General features: G+C 42.2%; 1 protein-coding gene across 1 annotated transcript; it reads left to right on the top strand.

Moving 5' to 3' along the window:
* Positions 1-257: 257 nt before the first annotated feature.
* On the top strand, positions 258-19,347 carry ABHD3 (abhydrolase domain containing 3, phospholipase). Its single transcript, XM_060243910.1, has 9 exons — positions 258-474; positions 4,126-4,289; positions 6,211-6,393; positions 8,629-8,674; positions 14,278-14,390; positions 15,800-15,973; positions 16,623-16,671; positions 16,763-16,928; positions 18,540-19,347. Exons 1-9 carry the CDS (start codon positions 328-330, stop codon positions 18,716-18,718), a joined length of 1,221 nt encoding a protein of 406 aa, XP_060099893.1. The 5' UTR covers positions 258-327; the 3' UTR covers positions 18,719-19,347.
* Positions 19,348-20,296: the final 949 nt, after the last annotated feature.

A 20,296-nucleotide genomic window follows, 5' to 3' on the forward strand; every position in this document is an offset into this window, starting at 1 on the left:
AGAAGTTCTTTAAATTACCTCCGTAGAAGCAAAGAATCGTCTTTTAGTTTCTCCCTGTGGCCCACATACATTCATTGCACAGCCATGCGCATCGAACACGCGTGTTCCTGTGGCCCTTCGAAGACATTCTGCTCAGCGCCAAGTGTCTTCTCCCCGGGGAGAGAAAGGGGCTGGGCAAGGACAGAGCGACTGAGGCGTGAGGCACCGCCTCTCAGCAGCAAGAAGCCGCGGCGCGCCACCCCCTTGAGCCACACCGGGTGTCTCCTCCCCCCTCCCCGCCCGGGAATGTAACCTGCGGACCGCGCGGGCTTCCAGGCACTTCCCGAGATGAACCTGCAGGGGCTGAGCCGGGAGCTGTCCTTGTATCTGGAGCGCCACGTCCCGGAGGGGCTGTTGGCTCCCGGCGTAGGCTGGTCCCTGGTGCTGTGTTTTGGGGTCGCTTACGCCTGGTACTACCTCAGCAGTATCGCCAAGGTGGGTAGGGGCCCGTCGCTCTCTTGGGACTTGGCCGGTCCTGCTCGGCTAAAGAAGACGGAGGGAGCCTCAGGAGGTGGGGAAAGCCGGCCCGGGTCTTCATCGGTCAACGAAACTGGGTTTTGAACCAAGCGAGCCAATTGGCCTTGGCTTCTCGTTGCGTCCCGGACGGGAAGGAAAGTGCTTGCAAATCTCAGCAGTCCCTTGGAATGAGCGGGGAGGGCGGAGCGCTTTGCGGTGCTTTTTTCTCTGCTTGAACAAATGTCGAGTTGGACGTTCCATTTCCTGTTTAGTACCCAACGCTTCAGTGTTTGCTCAGCAGATATTGCAGATGAACCGATGACCAGAGACCGGGAAGGGCGGGGGGGGTTGTACGATATGGAATTTGAAATTTATTTTTTAAAGTTGTGGTTTTGAGGCGACCTATCTTTTAAACAATCGGGATGCAGTATTACATGGGAAGAGGGGGGTTCAATTTCCTCCAAAGTAGTTAATGTCTTTTGTTAGTACCATTAGCAAGTTTATGACTTGGGCTTCTCAGAGACTTTCCAAGAGCACTACTTGCATCCTCTTGGCTTGTTCCTGTTTTGGCTCAAAATGTCATCATCATGCTATATACTTACGGTACTTTTCAGCCCTGTCTATAATTTGGAATGGTTTTCTTCCATTTCGTTATATCTAAAGAAGTGTGCTTGCACATGAAAGCTCATATCTTGAATAAAACTTTGTTGATCTTAAAGGTGCCACTGAACTCAAGCAGAATATAGAAAATATTCTGTTGATATTAGGGTTAGACTAAGGGGTTAGAATGAGTAGTTAGAAGAGAACCAATTGGCAATTATGCAAAAGCATGTAAGGTGAAGCTAGGGCAGGTGGGAAACGATTGTGTGTCTCAGTAGCAGATCACATGCTTTGTATGCCTGAAGTCCTAAGTGCCTCCAGTAAAAAATGTCTCAGACAGGAGGACAGGGAAGGCCTGTAGAGCTGTTGCCAGACAATTTAGAGATTACCAAACTATATATTTAGAGCAGAGAAAGTATCATGAAAGAGTGCCTAATTAACAAGGATTTTGTTCCATTAAATCAAATTCAGTGTAACTAAGCTGTTGAATGACTGCATCTTAGAGATGATGTCCTTTTGATTTAATTTATTTCAATGTACAGAAAATTGTTCATTTATTACAAGTATATGGGATATCAGGCCAGGATAGCAAAATGCAGCTTTTTTTAAAAGTCGTCTTCAGTAATTGAAATATATTTGAGGCTTATGCAGCTAAAGACAATTTTCTGTGTGCTTCTTGTGAAATGCAGTAGACTGGATTTTCACATGAAGAAAAGTGCTGGAGATGACTTCCTGCACTAAAGCTTATTCTCGTCTACATACCTTGGAACCTGCCTCTTCTGTTTGAGCCATATAATTTTCATGCAAAGGCTCTCACCCTGCCTCTTGTATATTGACATGGATTCTTCTTTAGTTGCAGCACACCAGGGGTCATTTCATAGAAAAAGAGGTGCTGGAGCTCATTAGCATAACTCATTTGCATATACCACACATCATCTGACATCCCCGGAAGGTGTACTAAATTATATCAGCTCAGCATCTACCTTAAAATGCTTCATGAATGATGACTGTCATAATAAAACCTTACTCCCATCATACGTTTTAAATTACTTTGTCCTATGTGGCCACAGTGGCATGATGAAGATTTCCATCTGCCTGCTTTTGGTAATTTTTCCATATTTTGTGGGGGGAAATAATAGAAAGTTTGACAAATCTTAGAGTTCAGCAAAATTCTCACAGGGGGTTTGAACAATGGGACTCAGAAGCAACTATTGGGGGAGAATTAAGAAAGAAAGAGTACAATAAAACTTAGAGGTTTCAGAGCTCGCTGCTGTGAATTCCTGCCCAAAATGAGGCCTACAGCACACCATCAATCATTAAAGTAATTGTCCTGAAAAAATTAAAGGGTATGTCTTTCTTACACTAGTTTCTATACTAGTTTCATAAGATGAACAGCTTTGTACCTTTAAAAAAACCATCGAAAGTTTGAATAATTTCAAAGGGTGGCTGCCACCTGAATACTATCATGACATACCTGTAGTGCTGACATTAAGTTTTACAATGATGTCACAGTGCAGCATTTGGTATGCCATATTTGACCAGAGTATTTATTTGCTGCTGCAGAAAACCTTAGGGTTGAGCAGTAAGGGCCTAAGTATGTAGCATATCATGGTTTTTAGAAAACAAACATTTGAATAGAAAGTTACATCAGAACAAGCATATTCTTATGCAGAGATAATCCAATCCAAAACTTGATGCAGTTTATTTACCAGTAACATTTATGTTCCACCTTTCCCCAAGGCTGAAGGTGGCATATAATACATACCAAGTGTTACATACTTTATAACCCTGCTTGCCTCCAGGGTTTACTGATATCTAACACATAGTACTCAAATGACACTCCTCAATTGGCTTTTTTTGTAGAAAATGCCCAGCAGGAACTCATTTGCATATTAGGTAACACACACACACCCCTCTGACATCAAGCCTGCCAGAACTGCTTTCCTGTGCATCCCTGCTCAAAAAAGCCCTGCTCCCCATATATATCAATGTATCTAATTCTTATCATGACCTTAGAATGCAAAGCAAAAACTCCACAGAGCAGGGCTGTGATTTGGGAGGGGGGGGGCATCAACAAATCTGGGAGAAGCCTCAGTTTTGCTGCAAACCCTTTTTTAAAAAATTGAGAGGGACATCAAACCCAAAGGAAAACAAGAGCTTTTGCACACCATGTGATGAGATCTCAGCTGTCATTACAGGGATTGTCTGTAATGAACATAAACAATATTGCAGCAAGTGCCAGCAGCGGCTGAAGAGGAGGCTATAGAGGGGCAAAGGAGGCAGGCAGGAGAGTAAGAGGGAGAGATACAGAAACACACACTTTGGCTGCAAGGGGGAAGGTGACAGCAGGAGAGCTGGGAAAGAAGACTCTCCTCACAGACTCCAAGCATCTTGTCCTGGTTCTTTTCCCCTACAACCCATAGTTGCCAGCCTCCAGATGGGGCCTTGAGATCGCCTGCTTTTACAGTTGATATCCAGCTGACAGTGATCAGCTCCCCTGGAGAAAATGGCTGCTTTGAAGGGTGGACTCCATGACATTGCACCATGCTGAGGTCCCTCTCTTCCCCAAACTCCTCCCTCTTCTGGATCCATCCCCAAAGTCTCCATGTATTTTCCAATCCAGACCTGGCAACCCTATTCCTACTCCTGCAACAACATTAGCAGTAGCTTAGAGCACACAGTGCAGACAATATGCTTTTCACTCCAGGTCCCTCTGCCGCCAAGAAAGAGAGAAAGAGGTGGGGGTGGAGAGAAGCAATGAGGTGGTGGGAGTGATCAAGAAGAAGGAAAGACAGGGCAAAGGGAATGGAATGTCCATTCCCCCATGATTTCTCACAGAGCTCCCCTTAATTAACTAATTAGCAATTGGCACAATGTATAAGCAAGACTTGAAATTTGTGTTGATCCTGTGCCAGTCAAAAATTGTTTTCTTGTAATGCTTATGCTTTTAATAACTATAAACTTAAAATAACAGAAAATAAAAGTATCTCACATTGTTCTTCTAGTATAAACATTCATCTGTCTTTCTAGAAACCTGAGCTGGTGACTGGCAGTAAGAACTTCTACTGGTTTCTACAGGAATATTGCCCAGTAGTGACAGAAACCTACTATCCCACTGTGTGGTGCTGGGAGGGCCGTGTACAGACTCTCCTGCGTCCATTAATCACATCTCAACCATATGTGCAATACAGGAAGTAAGTATGTCTCTAGTATATAATCTTGCAGAAATGAGATTGGGTTGGTGCCCATCCTTAGTTAGAAGAAAGGGACTGTAGCAAAGGGGGAAGGGGGCCCAGTTATACCTATTGTCTAGGGCCCATGAACTGGTCCTGAAAGCAAGCGTACGCTTTGAAAGAGTTGAACAAAGCAGAAGTCAAGTGGCATCTTTAAGACCAACCAAGTTTTATTCAGAACGTAAGCTTTCGTGTGCTCTCTAAGCACACTTCATCTGATGAGGGGATCAGGTATTGTGGGCTGAAATACATACAGTTTGTTGATTAAGAGGGCAAACTGGCTGTGATCACATGGTGAAAGTGTGGCTTGGCCATTTGATCTGGATAGCCATAAAAGGTAATAAAGTTTCCTGCCAGTTGAGGTTTCTGCAAATCTAGGTAAATCACAAAAGAACATGTATTTCCTAGTTGTAGTCCACCTAATTTACTTATCAACATCAATCTATACATTATAAATATCATTCTAGTCTGCGATTAGAAAACAAGACTCTGAAAGACTTTGAAAGAGTGGCTCTGTATGGTAATTCAGTCATGCAACTTGAGTTGATGAGTTGAGGTGGCCTGTAGTCAGACCTTGAATTCAGTAGAAGCTCACAGGAGTGCAATTCCTGAACCTCTCTGAGGGTTCCCCCTCCTCCTCCACACCTACCTACCTTGTCCATTGAATAGTAGGTGCAGCTGCATAACAATCCCACTCAGATATAGTCAGGCTGCATAAAGTACTCATTAGTGTTGTTATGAATGTATTATTATTATTATTATTATTATTAATTGAAATGTGTTTAAAAACATTGTAGCAATGGTGCAGTTGACATATTAATATTGGCTTTAAAGAAATTTGTTTTGAATCTGCATATTTAATATTCCAATCAGTTTATGGATGCCACTGGTAACATCTTGTAAAGTACAATTAGTACTAATAACAAATTAAATATATAAAGTGGATGCATATCCAAATCCTGCAGCTGAGTAGAGATCCTGCCTATTTGCATTAAACTGCTTTCACTACAACATTCAAGGCACATTCCACTCTGTATGAGGATGCACATTTGAATGCACATTCCACAGAAGGCAGAGCAGTGTGGGTGAAGCATCTGCCCACAACACAAATCCCATTTTGTAGGGACATCCAGTTTACAGCCTGTGCTCCTGATCCATCAAATGAAAACTGAGTAGGAGCTGTTTTCTCTGTGTGGATATCCTTTGCAGAATAGTTCCCTGGAGCCATCTCTGGGAGCATGGATTGCAGCTCCTTTGCTCAAGCCATAAAGTGTCAGCTGGATCACAAGACTCTGGGCATCCTATGCTCAGATCTATCAACCTTGCTTCAGGAACAGCTGTCACAGTGGGGTAGGGTTGGGCAGGCTTGAGCCTTAGTATTTAATCAGGTTTTCTGGTGGGGAAGAAGGAATTGGGTCTGAGGATGGTTACCTGATGCACATGTTCTCCAAGGCCAAATATTTCATCCATCCTTCTGTGAGTCTGAAAGATCCTAGGTGAGAATGTGAGTGGGTTGTCAAGACCCAATCCTCTGAGTCCACCCTTGGCCACTTTAATCCCTAGGAAGCAGGTGACAAGCCCAGATGGGTGATAGTTTGTTCCTGCTAACTGTTCTTGGCTGCCAGTGTTGTTCCTGCTAACTGTTCTTGGATAGTTTGTTTCTGCTAACTGTTCTTGGATGCAGCATTGAAGTCAGTGTGGTTCTCAACTGCTGTCATAGCTGAGGAAAGGATTTATTACCACTAGGAACCTGCCCCTTGCCAGGTTTTTCCATTCAGCACGTCTGCAGGTGGGACATCCACTTCATGAATAGAAAGAAGTGATCATTGGCTCCTTTTCTTTTTTTTTTGCAAAGCTACGTAATTAATTTTGTTTCTCCCAGTGAGCTCATTAAAGCAACAGATGGAGGACAGATTTCCCTGGATTGGTTTGATAACAATGACAGCATATGTTACCCAGATTCCAGCACGCGACCCACTATCATCCTGCTGCCTGGCCTCACGGGATCAAGCAGGGAATCCTACATTCTCCATATGATTCAGCAAAGCAAAGACTTGGGCTACAGGTATAATCAGCTTCATTTAGTAGTACTTTCATTAGGACAGCTTGAATTCGGTTTTACAAATGGGAAACTGTAATAGATCATGGCAAGTGAAGAGAGTGGCCCAGGAAGAGGGAAGATACTTTCTTTCTCATCAATAGCCCTGACTTTCCATCACCCACTTATTTATGTATTCCTATATTGCTTTTCTACTAAAGTGCCTCAACAATTAACAGAATAAAGATCTCATAAAACCATAGTTGTTGAACCTATCTAACCCCAAATATCACAAATGTCCAAACTAATCATAAAGGCAGCATTAACTAAAACACTGATAAGTAATAAACTCCAGAGCAGCCAATTGAGAGTACTTAAAACCAACACCAGTAGCAGAAATGTAAAACCAATTAAAAAGAGCAGAAAACAAAAAAGGGGAGACAGGGACTGAAGACCTTGTTGTCTTCAGTGAACATAAGTCTGCTTAGGACTACACAGTTAGTCTGGTACTGCAAAACATATAATAATGGCATCAGATCCAAGGAGAGGGAAGGCTTCCAAAGCTGGGGTAGCCTCTGAAAAGACCATATCCTCATGGTCACCAGGTTACTAAAAGCCTGAAATGAAGATATTGAAGATGGCCTTTAAGAATCCATGTCTTAGCTTGTGCAGTGCTTTATAGGTCAAAACCAGCACCCTGAATTGGAACCAGAAGCAAGCAGGTTACTGCTGAAATTCTTTCAACAGTGATGTGCTGCTTGTAGTCCACTCCAGCAAACAATCTTGCTGCAGCATTCCACACTAACTGAAACTTATGGACTGTGTTCAGAAATGTTCCCACACAGGGCATGTTGCTAATCAAACTTGGAGGTGACCAGAACACAAATCACTGTGGCCAGATCACATTTACCAAGAAAGGGTTACAGATGGTGAAGCAACTGAAGCAAATTTGAGCAACTGACTGTAAAACAGGATCTTAACCTGTTTTACAACTTCCTTAAGCTACAAAACTGCTCCTTTACAGGACTACAGTCCCATCCAGAGTCAAGTGGCTCCACAATCGGTACCAAAACCAACTTGGTCTTATCTGGATTAAGCTACAGTTTATTGGCCCTCATCCATCCTATTTTTGTATCCGGACAACAGTTTATAATATAAGAGCTATAAGTTCAGTTTTAAGAGATAATCAGTGGTTCATGAACATTTTAAACCCTTCCAAATCCATTAAAGTCAATGGGCTTAGATGGGTATGTCTCTGTTTAGGTGAGCACTGTATGGATTGGATCTAGCTAGATTTTTTAGTGGTGAAACAGGGAAGAGGATGTCGTCTTTGACCAACGAAAAAAGAGGTCATGTTGTGAATCATGAGACCTGTACAGATAAAAGCTTCATAGGCCAGGGGTGGTAGCAAGAGGCGTAATTAGTTGAGACGTAATGAAAAAGCTGGCTGGATCCAACCTTATATATGTATGCTGAGTTTATAGTTTAAACCAGGTTATTTTAAAAGAAAGCCTGTCTCTTCTCAAGCAAGAATACTGTTGGGACTTAAGAACCATATTTAATTTTACCCTGGTGCCAGGAATGGTTAAAATAGCGCTTAGTACTTGTACCAGTATTGACAAATGTAGTTTGTGGTTGGATTCATTTTAATGTAATTTACTATTCAGTTCAATAATTTTTTTAGTGGGGGAATCATTTCCTCCAAACCACCCCTCGCCAATGGGTTTTAGCAGTAAAAGGGAATGTATCTTTGTTATGTCAGGAAGGAAGGAAGAAATTTTGTTTAGCACACCAGTGTATTCTGCCCAATTTCCTCTTCCCTGCCTCCTTGGTAGTAATGAAGGTTTGCTGTCCCTCTTCTACAGGTTATTTCTTCTTTGAAATATTATTACATTAAATAAAATATGGGTTCTCAGCAAATGTGTATTGTGCATTTTTAGTCAAGGGTTGGTTTTAACTGACAGATGCTGGCCATAAGCTCCAGGGAAGCAGCCAGGTGCCTTCCCACTCTCAGGCTGAATTCCTTAGCACTTCACCCTTTTCTCACCTGTTCCTAAATGAACCTGTGTGCTCTAGCTCAGAAGATTTCAAAAATCTAGATATGTATGAATGTAGGAATGAATGAAAGTATATAAATTTACATCCCTTCACTGATGCATTGACAAACCCAGTTATAAATCAGAGCAGCTTTGGAATGCATGGCTCTTTGGATCTAAAGACAATCAACAGTCCCAGTAAGAAGTGCTCTTTTTTTTTTTAAAGGTGTGTGGTTTTTAACTATCGAGGAGTTGCTGGTGAAAACCTCTTGGTAAGAATGACTCTTAAATAAGATCTTTGAGCAACCATAAAGCACATATGTAGCAAGGGTGCCAACACCTGTAAGCTTGCAACTTTTCCATAGGCAGTTCCTATTGATGCTATTGTTGGGAGGTTGAAGTCCTTGCTGGTAATTGTTTCCATTTATTTCATGTAGCATAATAAGGATGAGCAAAAAAGAAAGTGTTATTTACAGAAATCTATGCCACATAACCATTCTCCAGACTCCTGGTTGGCAGTGTACTATCACATTCCATGAAGAAGTCAATTAATTAGAATGGGAGAACAGATTTCTAGATCTGCAAGCTAAATTGAAGCACAGATTCATCTTAATAACAAGCATTCTCAAACTGAGGGACGGAAGACCCAGGCAGTTGCTGGGATAGCCGCAAGTTCTGTACTGGTTCTCCTTCCTCATTTACTGTAAAAAACGTCTCAAATATACAGTCCTTTCTCCCAATGTTGGCTGAGCAGCCTGTGGTTTTATCCTCTTGTAGCAATATGTGCTGTACAGTTGTCAGTCTAGACTGTTATCTAGTTGGGAACCAGAAGGCAATGGCAAAATACAAAGGGGTGGCATCTTCTGACAGCTGTCAAGCCCATTGGCTTAGAAGGCTCCACTACTGAGCCCATGTCTACTGCTGTGCCTCATCACTTCTCTGTTGTTTGCTGCTCAGAAAGAAAAGATGGACAATGGCTCTTCTTTGCTTGCCCTGGAAGGAGCCATGGCAGCACTGCTGACTCTCGCTCGCTCTCGCTCTGCTCTGCAGGGTGGTGGTAGAGACAAATCCCAACTGCTACTCAGACAAGAGTGGACAAGCAAGCAGCAGTGGCAACTATTCTTTTCTGCCATCCTTGTTTGCTGGCTTATCAGCCCCAAATGGTGGGGGGAGGGCAGGGCACACAGCAGTCAGTCACTTGCTTAATCTCTAGCCAGTAGGTCCAGTCCTTGCTATGACCCAGAAGATAGCAAGCAAATAGGAGCTACTAGCTTGTTGGAAGAGTGAGCAGATGGTTAAAAAAAGAGGAAGAGCTGTCATCTTCGAAGCATGGACCAAAGGAGGGCAGAGGGAAATCTACTAAATCTTCTTGTCAGTTTCTAAACCTGAAGCTTGCCCAGGAGATCTTAACAGGAGATCTTAGCCCCAGCAGCAACAAGCAGAGTGTTCTACTTGTGCAGATCAGCTGCCAAGCCTGTTCTGAAAGTATTAGTTTAGATTTCTGGGTGTAATGTATTCAGGCCTTATATTATTAGGATGCTTTTGTTCTGTTTTCCCCTGAAGTAACTTCCCCTGAAGATTCATATGAACTAATAGCTGCATGGGTGGAGGCTGCAGTGGGGAAGCTAAAGGAGATGAAATCACCCTTTCTGCCTCCTTCAACAACAGAGCACCCCCCCCCCCACCCCAAGTTCTCTCCCTTCCTCCTCTTCATTGCACTTTATCAACCAGTCTGGCTATTATTCCATGTGGACTGCAGGAATAAATTTTCCCTGGTTGGAAAGGGCTACTACAGGGATATGAAAGTGGAAGAGACTCACAATCCTTGTGCTGGATGTAATCCAATGGTATGACATACTGGGGATGACCATGAGCTAGAACCGAGAGTCCCTAGTTCAAATCTTCTCACAGTAGTGTGTAATTAAGGCAGAACTAGACATGGGCAAATTCCCCTAGTCTCAGATCTGCTGAGATAATGGGGGTGATGGGAAGAACAAATACTTAACCAGTTCAATTCCCTCAGAATCTTCCCTCAGGCATTCCCTTTTATCCACCTTCTCCTTTTTGCACAACTTTGGATAGCTGCTTAGATGCATCCAGTGATGGTGCTGCTAGTGTTGAAGTGCTTACTCATTTTACTGTGCTGATACAATTCTTTCAGTTGGCAGTAGATGTGCATGCAGTATTATAAAATAAAATAAAATCTATTATTATTATGCTAATGCAGTGATGTTGCATCCAACTGTACAATTTTATTTGCAATCCAGTCCATAAGTTTAGTATCATAGAGTTGGAAGGGACCTCCAGGGTAATCTAATCCAACCCTAATGTGAGTGTACAGAGTTTGCCTATTGAATGAAGTACAATCTTGTATAATGTTACTTAACTAGGATTTCATTGTGTGGTGAGAGTTTCTGCAAGTTGTTTGGTAAAATATTACTACATTTCATGCCCTAAAGCATGTACACTTGAAGTCTTAGCTGTTGTCCTGGCCACGGTTGGCACAGTATGGGAACTGGAAGCCCGCTGCCCATCTTCGGGTTCCATATTGGATCACTTCACGTCTTAATCAGGAAGATGTGGACAGGATCTTGGCTGCAGTGAAGCCGACCACTTGCCCACTGGACGCATGTCCATCCTAGCTTATTAAGGCAGGTGGCAAGGGTATCCAGGGCTCTTTAGCCGACATTATTAATCTATCCTTGGAAACAGGGAATTTTCCGGCTAAACTTGAAGAGGCAGTGGCCCGCCCGCTTTTGAAAAAGCCAGCTTTGGACCCCATGGTCCTGGCCAATTATCGCCCGGTCTCGAGTTTACCATTCCTGGGTAAGGTGATTGAGAAAGCGGTGGCAGAGCAGTTCCAAGCTTTCCTGGAGGATACCTCTACCCTTGATCCCTTCCAGTCTGGCTTCATTCCTGGTCATGGGATGGAGACTGCTCTGGTCGCCCTCACAGATGACCTTAGATGGCATCTGGATCAAGGTGGGTCAGCGCTGCTATTGCTGTTAGATCTCTCAGTAGCATTTGACACAGTCGATTATGATCTAATGACCCGCCGCCCTACCAACATTGAAATTCAAGGGGTAGCCTTGCAGTGGCTTTCTTCCTTTGTCCATGGTCAGGGACAAAGGTTGGTGAGCAGACCTCTCTGCGGCACCCACTCAAATGCAGTATGCTGCAGGGAGCTATTCTCTCACCAGTGATGTTTAACATCTATATGCACCCCCTTGCCCAGATTGTCCGAGGTATTGGGCTGGGTTGTCACCAATATGCAGATGACACCAATCTATCTGTTGATGGATGGCCAGTCGAACGCCATCCCAGACCACCTGACCAGGGCATTAGAAGCTGTGGCGGGATGGTTGCTGTTAAGCCAGCTGAAACTTAATGCAACTAAGATGGAGGTCCTGTACCAGGGTCGGTGGGGATTAGGATCGGGCATCTGACTTCCCACCCTAGGTGGTGCCCTTTTGGTGCCAGCTCAGCAGGTGAGGAGTTTGGGGGTGATACTGGATGCCTCCCTCTCCATGGAGGCCCAGGTCACTGCAGTTGCGCGATCTGCCTTTCATCATCTTCAGAAGGCCAAACAGCTGGTGCCCTATCTGATGTCCCAAGACCTAGCTACAGTGATCCATGTAACAGTCACTTCCAGGTTGGACTACTGTAACTCAATCTACGTAGACTTGCCCCTGAGACTGATCCAGAAACTCCAATGGGTGCAAAGTGCGGCAGCACAGCTTTTGATTGGATTGCCTGTATGGGCAAGCTGTGCACATTGCACTGGTTACCAATTGGTACCAGATCCACTTCAGGGTTCTAGTACTGACATTCAAAGCCTTACATGACCTGAGACCGACATACCTGTGGGACCGCCTCTCCCCATATGAGCACCAAAGGCAGCTACAATCTGCCAACCAAATCTTCTGGTTATCCCTGGCCCAAAGGATGTCCGTCTTGCCTCGATCAGGGCCAGGCCTTTTCGGCCCTGGCCCCATTCTGGAGCTCCTTGTGGAGATACAGGCCCTACTGGATTTGTTACCTTTCCATAGGGCCTTTAAGACAGAGCTGTTCCACCAGGCGTTTGGTTGAGGCAGGCAGACGCCCTTTGCTCTGTTGCCCACACCATCGGCTATCCTCCCCCACAGTGATCTGAACTATTGTATCTGGGCCACCGACTACACTCCAACCTGCACCATGAGCTCGCCTGCCTTTGTCATACTGTACTGTACTGAGTTATGTTGCTGTTTTAACTGTATTTTATTGGTTTTATTGTATTGTATTTGCTTGGTTTATTTGTATGTAATCCGCCCTGAGCTCGCTTGGGAAGGGCGGAATATAAATTAACCAAATAAATAAATAAAAATAAGAAGAAGACCGCAGATTTATACTCCGCCCTTCTCTCTGAATCAGAGTCTCAGAGCAGTTTACAATCTCCTTTATCTTCTTTTCCCACAACAAACACTCTGTGAGGTACTTGGGGTTGCTCTTTCAAGGGCAACTCTTGCGAGAGCTATGACTGATCCAAGGCCATTCCAGCAGCTGCAAGTGGAGGAGTGGGGAATCAAGCCCAGTTCTCACAGATAAGAGTCCACACACTTAACCATTACACCAAACTGGCTTAATATAAACTCCAGGATGTTTCTTTTTATATTTTGATGCTACAGAAACATAAGGACATAAGAGAAGCCATGTTGGATCAGGCCAATGGCCCATCCAGTCCAACACTCTGTGTCACACAGTGGCCCAAAAAAATTGATATATATATATATATATACACATACACACACACACACACACACACACACTGTGGCTAATAGCCACTGATGTATCTCTGCTCCATATTTTTATATAAATCCCTCTTGAATGTGGTCATGCTTGTGGCCGCCACCACCTCCTGTGGCAGTGAATTCCACATGTTAATCACCCTTTGGGTGAAGAAGTACCGTACTTCCTTTTATCCGTTTAAACCTGTCTGCTCAGCAATTTCATCGAATGCCCATGAGTTCTTGTATTGTGAGAAAGGGAGAAAAGTACCTCTTTCTCTACTTTCTCCATCCCATGCATTATCTTGTAAACCTCTATCATGTCACCCCGCAGTCGACGTTTCTCCAAGCTAAAGAGCCCCAAGCGTTTCAACCTTTCTTCATAGGGGAAGTGTTCCAGCCCTTTAATCATTCTAGTTGCCCTTTTCTGAACTTTCTCCAATGCTATAATATCCTTTTTGAGGTGTGGCGACCAGAACTGCACACAGTACTCCAAATGAGACTGCACCATTGATTTATACAGGGGCATTATGATACTGGCTGATTTGTTTTCAATTCCCTTCCTAATAATTCCCAGCATGGCGTTGGCCTTTTTTATTGCAAACGCACACTGTCTTGACATTTTCAGTGAGTTATCTACCACGACCCCAAGATCTTTCTCTTGGTCAGTCTCTGCCAGTTCACACCCCATCAACTTGTATTTGTAGCTGGGATTCTTGGCCCCAATGTGCATTACTTTGCACTTGGCCACACTGAACTGCATCTGCCACGTTGATGCCCACTCACCCAGCCTCAACAGATCCCTTTGGAGTTCCTCACAATCCTCTCTGGTTCTCACCAGCCTGAACAATTTAGTGTCATCCGCAAACTTAGCCACTTCACTGCTCACTCCCAACTCTAAATCATTTATGAACAAGTTAAAGAGCTTGGGACCCAGTACCGAGCCCTGTGGCACCCCACTGCTTACCGTCCTCCATTGCGAAGACTGCCCATTTATACTCACTCTCTGCTTCCTATTACTCAGCCTATTACTCATGCTTCTTGTGTTTGACCCTTATTTAAGGATAAAATGAATGCTTATTCTATTCTTTTCTACTTTGTGCTCCTTGCAGACACCAAGGACATATTGTGCTTCTAATACAGAAGACCTGGAAGCTGTTATTCATCATATACACAGTTTGTACTCCTCAGCTCCATTTATGGCGGCAGGTGTTTCTATGGGAGGGTAAGTAGTTATGTAACAAGACATTTTGCTAGCATAGATCTCCAGTCATTACAAATGTCCAAAGACCCTAATTAAGGATTCTTCTTGTACACTGCAGGCTCAGTGGAAAATGTGCTGTTTAGTTTTATACCCGGCCTCTACATTTCCCTGCAACAATAAAAAGTGGACAGTAGCCACAATTTGTTTTAAACTGTTCTGGGACAGGTGGCTCTTCTCCAAGACCACTTGGATTTACTAACAATCATAAGCGAGTTTTGCACAAAGCATCAGGTCAACCACATTGCAGGACTCTGGTGGGCAGCTGTGTTGGTCTGAATCAGTAGAACAAATTAGGAGTCAAGTACCACCTTTAAGACCAACAAAGTTTTATTCAGAATGTAAGCTTTCGTATGCATATGTACTTCAGATGAGGGAATGCAGGATTCTAACAGGAGAGACTCTTATCTTAGTTATTTGAATGAGCTTTGTAATCACAGTTGATCTATCAACTGTTTTCTTAGGTTATAAGACTATTAAAAAGGTAAAGGTAGTCCCCTGTGCAAGGACCAGTCATTTCCAACTCTGGGGTGACATTGCATCACGACGTTTTCATGGCAGACTTTTTACAGTGTGGTTTGCCTTCCCCAGTAATCTACACTTCCCCCCAGCAAGCTGGGTACTCACTTTACCGACCTCGGAAGGATGGAAGGTTGAGTCAACCTTGAGCCGGCTACCTGAACCCAACTTCTGCTGGGATCAAACTCGGGTCGTGAGCAGAGAGCCCAGACTGCAGTACTGCAGCTTTACCACTCTGCACCATGGAGCTCTTAAAAGACTATTAGTGAGAGCCATTTGGCTTTGCTTGTTAGTAAAGATGATCCACTGTCTGTTACTGATTTATATTCTTTTGAGAATTTTATATTGGATTTGTGATTATGAGACTTCCAAGATACATGAACAAAAGCATTTTTGTTTGATTTTGGGGGGAAAGTAAAAGGAAGTAACAGCAGCAACCTTCTGTCTGTCCACATTGGTCCTTGAACCAGCAAAGCGGTATTTTGTTTTCCCTTCTATTCTTCATCTCATTCTTACTGTATCTGTTGAATGGAACACATTTGTCCCTAGCCATATTTCATCACTTTTTACCAACAATTTCACATATTACATAGAGGCAAAATGCAAGTTTGCTAAAGTCAGTTTCCATTTTCCAACATCCAAAGTGTATACCTAAAACTGTGTTAAGTGCCCTCTAGAGGGACAGAGGATAAAAGGTGCTACTTCAGACAATGATATGGCAGATTTCTTCTTCTAAACCCTGACTCTGCCTTGCCATGGATTCTAGTGTCATAGGGTTGAAGTGCCACAGAAATATGCACCTATAAGCATGATGAAACATAATCTGAATCATTTGTTTTATCTCTTGTTTGTAGTATGCTTCTTGTAAACTATTTGGGCAGAACTGGCACAGAAACACCACTGAAGGCAGCAGCAGTATTTTCAGCAGGATGGAATGTATTTGATTGTGTAGACTCACTGGAAAAACCTGTGAACTGGCTTCTCTTTAATTATTATTTAACTAGCTGTCTGCAATCTTCAGTTATTAGGTGAGTCAGCCTCATATTAGGTTTAAAAGACCACAGCATGTTAGGATAAACAGCAGATCTATTGTGACAAATGTTAAGGATGACCAATTAAGTGAATAACCTTTCCCTTGATGATTGTAATATAGAAATATCTGGCATAAAAATGTGTTGGGTTTGATGGACTTATTTCAGTCTAAGTACAATGTATGCATTTGATCAAGCACCATACACTATCTAGGATTTCAACATATAAATTGTACATTCTTAAATACCAATTTTCTCTTTTTATGTGACCAAATGTAGTATAAGTTATTAGCATGAGCTGTGGGTCAGGCAGTGTCTTATAGCTGCCCATAAGTTTGAGAAGCTTGGTGTAAATTTACCATAGTCAAAGCTGGCTGCAGGCCACATGAGTATCCTCCCATGTATGTGGAAGCAGCCCTCACAGAGATCAGCGCTCATTTTGAGCTGGCTTTGCTCACCTGGTTACATTCAACCTGACCTACCTGGTACAGCTTCCCACATGGCTGTTTGGGTGCAGATGCCTCCATCTTTCAGATTAATATGACTGAGTTATAAACGTTTTACTCAAATAATGTATTTTTCTGAATATCTTTGTGGTATTCTGATCCAGTTTTAAGACTGCCCCCTTATTATTTTATTTTTATAGACATCGTGAAATGTTTGAAAAGCTATTTAATATGAACCTTGTCATGAAGGTATGAGGATTAACTGTCTGTTTTTCATTTCATTTGCATTTTATATTTTTGGTTTTACCAACTCTTACAGAAATTATTTTCTTGCACTCAGGCTAAGACCATCAGGGAATTTGATAAACAATTCACTTCTGTCATGTTTGGCTATCCTACAATTGATGATTACTATACAGATGCTAGTCCATTTCGTAGATTGAAGACAGTTGGAATTCCAGTGTTGTGCTTAAATTCTATGGATGATGTTTTCTCACCAAATCATGGTAAAGCTTTTTTTTCCTCCCATAATGTTTAAATACAAAAGTAGACAACAGACATTGTGCTATGAGATTGGAAGGACACTGTCTCTAAGATTGTAGATAGGAGCATTCATGTAGATCCAGCTCCAAATTTTGAGACGATCTAGGTAAGGTAATTTTCCAGTGCCCCCTCATAAGCATATCCCCATGCCTCATCCTCTCTCAATCCATCTGCCTTCTTCACATACACCAATACCACCCTCCTTCATCTACCTAGTTCTCTGGAGTTGGTTAAGCTAAAGGGAGGCAGAGCATCACTGTTTCCTTTTCTGTGATCAAAGAATGGCCAAGAGTCTCAAAAATGTGTTAGGTTTCCCATTTTCTAAAGGAAGAGAGATCTGGTGGGAGGCAAGGAATCCTGCAGATGAGTATGGCTGTTTTGCTTCATTCCCTAACATCCCTCTGATCAGAAACTGGAAGGCTGTTTCAGAGGCTCCTGTGATATCACAGCATCCTGGTGGGGAAATCATTGGAAGAGAATGGAATGCCAATCTCACTTGACTGAACTGTTGCTACTCCAATCAGAAAACAGAGGTCTTTGCAATGTCATAGGGGCACCTGGGGCAAACTCCCATTCCTTAATGGCCAAAGTATTACATTTCAGTGGTAGGCCGCCCACTGGGCCTTGGGTCTCAGCATGTGGCCTACTATGCCAATCCCAATATTTGTCTTCTATACATGTGTCCAAAAGAACTTTCCCCTTCACTTGCCACATAAATTTTGCCTTCGTGACATTCAGGGTTTGTTTTGTAGAAAAAGCCCAGCAGGAACTCATTTGTATATTAGGCCACACCACCTGACATCACTGTTATTTCACACAGGACTTTTTTTGTAGAACTTATTTGCATTTTAGGCCACACTTCCTGACACCAAGCCAGCCAGAACTGCATTCCTGCGCATTCCTCCTCAAAAAAAAAAAGCCATGGTGACACTTCATGTTTGCTTAAGTAACTTCAATCCTTCCTGGAAAGGAAGGGCTAACTAAGGGCAGAAACCACTTCACTAAAAGCATATTTTGTCATCTTTGAGTAATTAGAGAAAAGGAAAGAATTAGACATCTTACAGGTCTGTAAAATGTTAAAAACCAATATTGCATTAAAATTCATTGTAAATAGTTTAAAATGTAACAGGTATTATACCCATAACTTTCTACAGCATGCTTTGGCAACCTTTTGACCCAAGGGCCAAACGAATGGTGAGCTGGCAAATAATGTTTCAAGATAGTGTTGTCAGGTCTGTATTGGAAAATACCTGCAGACTTTGGGGGTGGATCTGGGAGAGTGTGGGCTTTCAGGAGGGGAGGGACTTCAGTATGGTACAGTGCCATAGAGTCCACCCTTCAAAGCAGCCATTTTCTCCAGGTGAAGCTGATCTCTGTCAGCTGGAGATCAGTTTTAAAAGTGGGAGATTTCCAGGCCCCACCAGGAGGCTGGCAACCCTATGTCAAGAGCTGTCTTAATAAAGCAGCATTATGTACATATATTGCAATTAGCTTTCATTAAGTTACAGGAAACCTAATAATTCTGAAAGAGAACAATATTGGGAATGGTGACTTACACTTTCTTCTCCTTTTAGCCATACCTGTGGAAATGGCAAAACAAAATCCAAATGTGGCTTTCGTCCTTACTTCCTGTGGAGGCCATATTGGTTTTCTGGAAGGATTGTGGCCAAGAAAATGCACATACATGGACAGAGTCTTCAAGCAGTTTGTTCAAGCTGTGTTTGAGCACGGAAGCAAAATCCTTAATATGTAGCAACTTAGGAGGACCATGATTGCAGCACAGTAGCATTTTATGATCAGGGTATTTAAACTCACTGCACATGGTTCAGCAAATAAGTCTGCAAAATGGATAAAATCCATGATTATGAGCAAAAATATAATTTTGCTTAGGGACTTTGCAATAATCTTATTTTTGTATGTTTGCTTTAATATGCCTTATATGTATAACATTAAATGAAAATAGCACTTTGCACACATAAAATTGCACTTACCCCAAAACCATTAAGTAAACAGATACTTTCTCAGGTTTTTCATATTTAGGAATTTGTTCTGATGACTGTTCATGTGCACTTAACATTCAGAAAGACATATCGTAACTCACAAATGGGTTTATTTTCAAGGAAAATGAGAAAATGCAATAGAAGCTTTGAAAAGTAATATAAAATAGTGGTTTAAAGCCATTTTTAACTTTACTCATGGACTGCAATAGGATTGCTGATTGCACTTATTATACCCTATCGGAATAATTACAGTATAGTTAATTTTTGTCAAAGCCATATATGTCTTAATTTTTAACATTCTTGCTTGTCATGTAGTGTTTATATTTCTACCAGCTGTTCTATGTTGAAAAACAGAAGGGAAATAAACTACATTTTGAAACCATCTTTCATTTAATCTTTGTATGTGGCTTGGCCTCTGCATGTATTTCTGTTTAATAAAAAAAATGTAGCTTCTTCTCATTAGATAGTTGTCAACAGGAACAGCTAACTTCATGGTAAAACTGATACACTTTGAACAATACCACTGAAATATCTTTGGTCATACTCTCTATACAGCTGGAAATATAACTACCTTTGCAGTGTTTTCAATATATTATTTTAAAAATGCAAGTCTTTACTATTTCAACAGATTTTGAATAAATCTTTGGGTAATTACCTCAAGAGTCATCAAGGAACTAAAACTGGCCTTTCTTCTCCTGTATTCTCTAAGGCTGCTTGGGAGTGAGGGATGAGGTTTGCTTTGAATCCCACCTATGTGCGTCATGTTTTTAAGCTGCTTTTGAAATTTTATATAAGACAAATTGAGTTGGAGTGTATTCTTAGCAGAGGTTCTCCCACCTAAAACAAATTCAGGAACAGAGTTTAGACTTGGAATACACTGCTGTATGGCAGTTTAGAGCATGCAACTGGAAAGACCCAAGTTCCTATCTCATTGAGTGTCCTCCGACCAGCCAAACAACCTCAGCCTAACTTACGGTAATTCATCAGGTCATTGTAAAGGTAAACCAGTAGGATAAAATGTGACAGCAATGAAGTTGTAATAATTAAGAATACTTTTTAACATTTAAAACCAACCCTCTACCACACATATGGATTTAGCGAAAGGATTACCCTGTGCAGCTGTCAGGTAAACTTGAATATAAAATTTCAGTTTCAGACAAAGTATCAACAACATCTGGGTTTGTATTTAAATTGTTAATGGGATTAATGTATTTCCTGCAAAATGTCATATTGGTATATACTAAATAATTGAGTTTGTATTTAAATTTTTAATGGGATTATCCAAATTCCCTGTAGAAAATAAAATATACGGACACAACTGGATATTCATG

This window comes from Heteronotia binoei, chromosome 7, assembly GCF_032191835.1.
Source record: "Heteronotia binoei isolate CCM8104 ecotype False Entrance Well chromosome 7, APGP_CSIRO_Hbin_v1, whole genome shotgun sequence".
Taxonomy (NCBI): Eukaryota; Metazoa; Chordata; class Lepidosauria; order Squamata; family Gekkonidae; genus Heteronotia; species Heteronotia binoei.

Bases quoted from the DNA above. Each gene is read 5' to 3' on its own strand.
- ABHD3 (XM_060243910.1), top strand. From the start codon at position 328: ATGAACCTGCAGGGGCTGAGCCGGGAGCTGTCCTTGTATCTGGAGCGC. The intron at 6,394-8,628 runs GTATAATCAGCT...TTTTTTTTAAAG, and splicing joins AGCAAAGACTTGGGCTACAG to GTGTGTGGTTTTTAACTATC. The intron at 16,672-16,762 runs GTATGAGGATTA...TCTTGCACTCAG, and splicing joins ATATGAACCTTGTCATGAAG to GCTAAGACCATCAGGGAATT.